The 5,000-nt window shown below is 45.7% G+C and overlaps 1 protein-coding gene across 3 annotated transcripts in view; it reads left to right on the top strand.

Annotated features, from left to right (window-relative positions):
• The window catches only part of galnt1 (UDP-N-acetyl-alpha-D-galactosamine:polypeptide N-acetylgalactosaminyltransferase 1), a 66,229-nt gene that overhangs the window by 48,522 nt on the left and 12,707 nt on the right, over positions 1-5,000 (top strand). For all 3 annotated transcript variants that reach the window (XM_042318081.1, XM_042318082.1, XM_042318083.1), the window contains exon 8: positions 1,249-1,419. In XM_042318081.1, the coding sequence (XP_042174015.1) occupies positions 1,249-1,419 (171 nt within the window). The remainder of the gene's footprint in view (positions 1-1,248; positions 1,420-5,000) is intronic.

Genomic DNA, 5,000 nt, shown 5'->3' with positions numbered 1-5,000 from the left:
AGGGATTCTGGAAGTCAGTTTTCTCTCTCATTCACACGTGTTGGCTGTGCCCCAAACTAGAGGGATTCTGGAAGTCAGTTTTCTCTCTCATTCACACGTGTTGGCTGTGCCCCAAACTAGAGGGATTCTGGAAGTCAGTTTTCTCTCTCATTCACATATGTTGGCTGTGCCTCAAACTCTGGAAACTCTCTCATTCACACGAGGGGATTCTGGAAGTCAGTTTTCTCTCTCATTCACATATGTTGGCTGTGCCTCAAACTAGAGGGATTCTGGAAGTCAGTTTTCTCTCTCATTCACATATGTTGGCTGTGCCTCAAACTAGAGGGATTCTGGAAGTCAGTTTTCTCTCTCATTCACACGTGTTGGCTGTGCCTCAAACTAGAGGGATTCTGGAAGTCAGTTTTCTCTCTCATTCACATATGTTGGCTGTGCACCAAACTAGAGTGATTCTGGAAGTCAGTTTTCCAGACGTTCTCAGAAGTGCTGAATCAGCCTATCGAACTCAACCCGTTGATTGCTCTTTTAGGCGTCGCCCCAAAGAGTTGCGTTTCCAGAAACTACAGCCTTTGCCTCCTTGCTGGCGCTGGAACCTAACCCTGTATTATGGTCCAAGTCTAGAGCCCCTTCATCATCTATTCACTCTTTATTTGTCTACTTGTCTAATTACCTCTTAATTACTATTATTTAGTTCTGTTCTGAACCCATGTTTCTCCCAGCGTACTCCAGCTTCTATCTTTCTACCCCTCTGTATGTCTTCTTATGGAGGAAGGGTTGCTCAGCCCATGGTCTGTAAACTCTACCGTTGTGTGTTTCTCATGACTAGTATCAATAAAACATTTCAACTTGGATAAATGTTGGGGTTAAGTGGGTTAAATCATCCTAGAAGTCACAGAGAGACATTTAGCATGTCTTAATTCATATTTTAAAAAACAGGTTTTGAGTTTTCCATGTGGTCTATTATTAAAGGATACTTCATTTAAGGAACTACCTACCTACTGTTGATTGACGTTTGTGTGTGTGTGTGCGTGCGTGCGTGCGTGCGTGCGTGCACACAGCATGATAGTAGTGGCAGGTGCAACACCAGACACTAGTAACTGCTGTTGTCAACACAGTAGAGGTCTGCAGATATTCTGGATATTAGAAGTGATTGAAATGATTACGACTCACAAGTCCAAGCATCTACTCAACACTTTGTCATTGTGGGTCTAAAGGTCTTCTGATGTGGCGGTGTGGAAATATGTGTTGCAGGAAAACGGTGGTGTGTCCCATCATCGACGTGATCAGTGATGACACGTTTGAGTACATGGCTGGTTCTGACATGACCTACGGAGGCTTCAACTGGAAGCTGAACTTCCGCTGGTACCCTGTACCCCAGAGAGAGATGGACCGCCGCAAGGGAGACCGCACTCTGCCCGTCCGGTAGGTAGGACACACTACCCATCTACAGCGCTGGCATAGAGACTGGGACGTAGACTCTCCTCAGCTCCAGTCAGTGAGGATATCATCCCTGCTCCTAACACTCTACTGAATCTGAATGTAATAGACTAGTAATAGTGGCATAGCTGGGACTTAGTTATAAGTTCTGTTTTCAGTCAAATACATGAGCTCAGTGTGGTGTTGCTGTGTAGTTGAGGATGGGGAAACTCTGGGAACATATAGGAATTAAAACTCAGGGTTTGTTTTCGCTTGTCCCTCATCACCTCTTCCTGTTCATGTTCCCCACCAGTCCAACTGGGACTATCAGAGGGACATTCAGAGGTCCCGTTTCCATCACAACACAGGGAAAGAGACAGGTCTATTCGTGAGGTGACCTGGGTAAAGTAGTTTCAGTAAAACAACATGTTATTGAGTTTAGCCAGCTAATTTCTTTAGCCAGCTAATATCAGCCAAGGTGTTTTTCTGTTTCCCTGCCTGCTCTGCCGAGGTGTTTTTCTGTTTCCCTGCCTGCTCTACAGAGGTGTTTTTCTGTTTCCCTGCCTGCTCTACAGAGGTGTTTTTCTGTTTCCCTGCCTGCTCTACAGAGGTGTTTTTCTGTTTCCCTGCCTGCTCTACAGAGGTGTTTTTCTGTTTCCCTGCCTGCTCTACAGAGGTGTTTTTCTGTTTCCCTGCCTGCTCTGCCAAGGTGTTTTTCTGTTTCCCTGCCTGCTCTGCCGAGGTGTTTTTCTGTTTCCCTGCCTGCTCTACAGAGGTGTTTTTCTGTTTCCCTGCCTGCTCTACAGAGGTGTTTTTCTGTTTCCCTGCCTGCCTGCTCTACAGAGGTGTTTTCTGTTTCCCTGCCTGCTCTACAGAGGTGTTTTTCTGTTTCCCTGCCTGCTCTCCTGTTTCCCTGCCTGCTCTACAGAGGTGTTTTTCTGTTTCCCTGCCTGCTCTACAGAGGTGTTTTTCTGTTTCCCTGCCTGCTCTACAGAGGTGTTTTTCTGTTTCCCTGCCTGCTCTGCAGAGGTGTTTTTCTGTTTCCCTGCCTGCTCTGTTTTTTTCCCCTGCCTGCTCTACAGAGGTGTTTTTCTGTTTCCCTGCCTGCTCTACAGAGGTGTTTTTCTGTTTCCCTGCCTGCTCTGCAGAGGTGTTTTTCTGTTTCCCTGCCTGCTCTACAGAGGTGTTTTTCTGTTTCCCTGCCTGCTCTACAGAGGTGTTTTTCTGTTTCCCTGCCTGCTCTACAGAGGTGTTTTTCTGTTTCCCTGCCTGCTCTACAGAGGTGTTTTTCTGTTTCCCTGCCTGCTCTACAGAGGTGTTTTTCTGTTTCCCTGCTGCTCTACAGAGGTGTTTTTCTGTTTCCCTGCCTGCTCTACAGAGGTGTTTTTCTGTTTCCCTGCCTGCTCTACAGAGGTGTTTTTCTGTTTCCCTGCCTGCTCTACAGAGGTGTTTTTCTGTTTCCCTGCCTGCTCTACAGAGGTGTTTTTCTGTTTCCCTGCCTGCTCTGCAGAGGTGTTTTTCTGTTTCCCTGCCTGCTCTACAGAGGTGTTTTTCTGTTTCCCTGCCTGCTCTACAGAGGTGTTTTTCTGTTTCCCTGCCTGCTCTACAGAGGTGTTTTTCTGTTTCCCTGCCTGCTCTGCAGAGGTGTTTTTCTGTTTCCCTGCCTGCTCTGCAGAGGTGTTTTTCTGTTTCCCTGCCTGCTCTCCTGTTTCCCTGCCTGCTCTACAGAGGTGTTTTTCTGTTTCCCTGCCTGCTCTAGAGGTGTTTTTGTGTTTCCTGCCTGCTCTGCAGAGGTGTTTTTCTGTTTCCCTGCCTGCTCTGCCAGGTGTTTTTCTGTTTCCCTGCCTGCTCTACAGAGGTGTTTTTCTGTTTCCCTGCCTGCTCTACAGAGGTGTTTTTCTGTTTCCCTGCCTGCTCTACAGAGGTGTTTTTCTGTTTCCCTGCCTGCTCTACAGAGGTGTTTTTCTGTTTCCCTGCCTGCTCTACAGAGGTGTTTTTCTGTTTCCCTGCCTGCTCTACAGAGGTGTTTTTCTGTTTCCCTGCCTGCTCTACAGAGGTGTTTTTCTGTTTCCCTGCCTGCTCTACAGAGGTGTTTTTCTGTTTCCCTGCCTGCTCTACAGAGGTGTTTTTCTGTTTCCCTGCCTGCTCTGCAGAGGTGTTTTGCTACTTTTCTGTTCCCAGCTGGCCAACAACAGAACATGTGTGACTCCCCACACAGTGCACAGCTCAGATCGTGTCCCCACAATATGTTTCCCCAGGGGGACGTGTGCTGTTCTATTTGTTGTTCTATGTGGCACTGGCACCATGTTCCCTGCTGTCTTTCTGATCAACATCTTGAAAACAAGTCTTTAGCTCAATGACATATGGTGGCAACAAAGTATGTGAACCTTTTGGAATTAGATGGATTTCTGCTTATATTGGTCATACAATTTGATCTGATCTTCATCTAGGTCACAACAATAGGCACACACAGTCTTAAACTAATAACACACAAACAATTCTACGTTTTCATGTCTATTGAACACACTGTTTAAACATTCAAGGTGCAGGGTGGGGAAAGTATGTGAACCCTTAGATGTGATAACTGGTTGCCCCTCCTTTGGAAGCAATAACTTCAACCAAACATGTTCTGTAGTTGCGGATCAGACCTGCACAGCGGTCAGGAGGAATTTTGGACCATTCCTCTTTACAAAGCTGTTTCAGTTCAGAAATATTCTTGTGATGTCTGATGTGAACCACTCTATTGAGGTTATGCCACAGCATCTCAATCGGGTTGAGGTCAGGACTCTGACTGGGCCACTCCAGAAGGCGTATTTTCTTCTGTTGAAGCCATTCTGTTGTTGATTTATTTCTGTGTTTTGTGTCGTTGTCCTGTTGCATCACCCAACTTCTGTTGAGCTTCAATTGTTGACAGATAGCCTTACATTCTCCTGCAAAAAGTCTTGATGAACTTGGGAATTCATTTTTCCATCAATGATAGCAAGCTGTCCAGGCCCTGAGGCAGCAAAGCAGCTCCAAACCGTGACGCTCCCTCCACCATACTTTACAGTTGAGGTTTTTGATGTTGGCGTACTGTGCCTTTTTTTCTCCACACATATTGTTGTGTGTTCCTTCCAAACAACTCAACTTTAGTTTCATCTGTCCACAGAATATTTTGCCAGTAGCGCTGTGGAATATCCAAGTGCTCTTTTGCGAACTTCAGACATACAGAAATGTTTATTTTGGACAGTAGTGGCATCTTTCGTGGTGTTCTCCCATGAACACCATTATTGTTTAGTGTTTTACGTATCGTAGACTCGTCAACAGATGTTCCAGAGATTTCTGTAAGTCTTTAGCTGACACTCTAGGATTCTTCTTAACCTAGTTGAGCATTCTGCGTTGTGCTCTTGCAGTCATCTTTGCAGGACGTCCTAGGGAGAGTAGCAAGAGTGTTGAACTTTCTTCATTTATAGACAATTTGTCTTACCGTGGGACTGATGAACATCAAGGCTTTTAGAGATACTTTTGTAACTCTTTCCAGCTTTATGCAAGTCAACCATTCTTAATCTTAGGTCTTCTGAGATCTCTTTTGTTCGAGGCATGGTTCA

Source organism: Oncorhynchus tshawytscha, unplaced genomic scaffold, assembly GCF_018296145.1.
Source record: "Oncorhynchus tshawytscha isolate Ot180627B unplaced genomic scaffold, Otsh_v2.0 Un_scaffold_3409_pilon_pilon, whole genome shotgun sequence".
In the NCBI taxonomy this organism is placed as follows: domain Eukaryota; kingdom Metazoa; phylum Chordata; class Actinopteri; order Salmoniformes; family Salmonidae; genus Oncorhynchus; species Oncorhynchus tshawytscha.
Note: the sequence above shows the minus strand (reverse complement) of the source record. Positions and strands in the feature narration are given on the sequence as shown.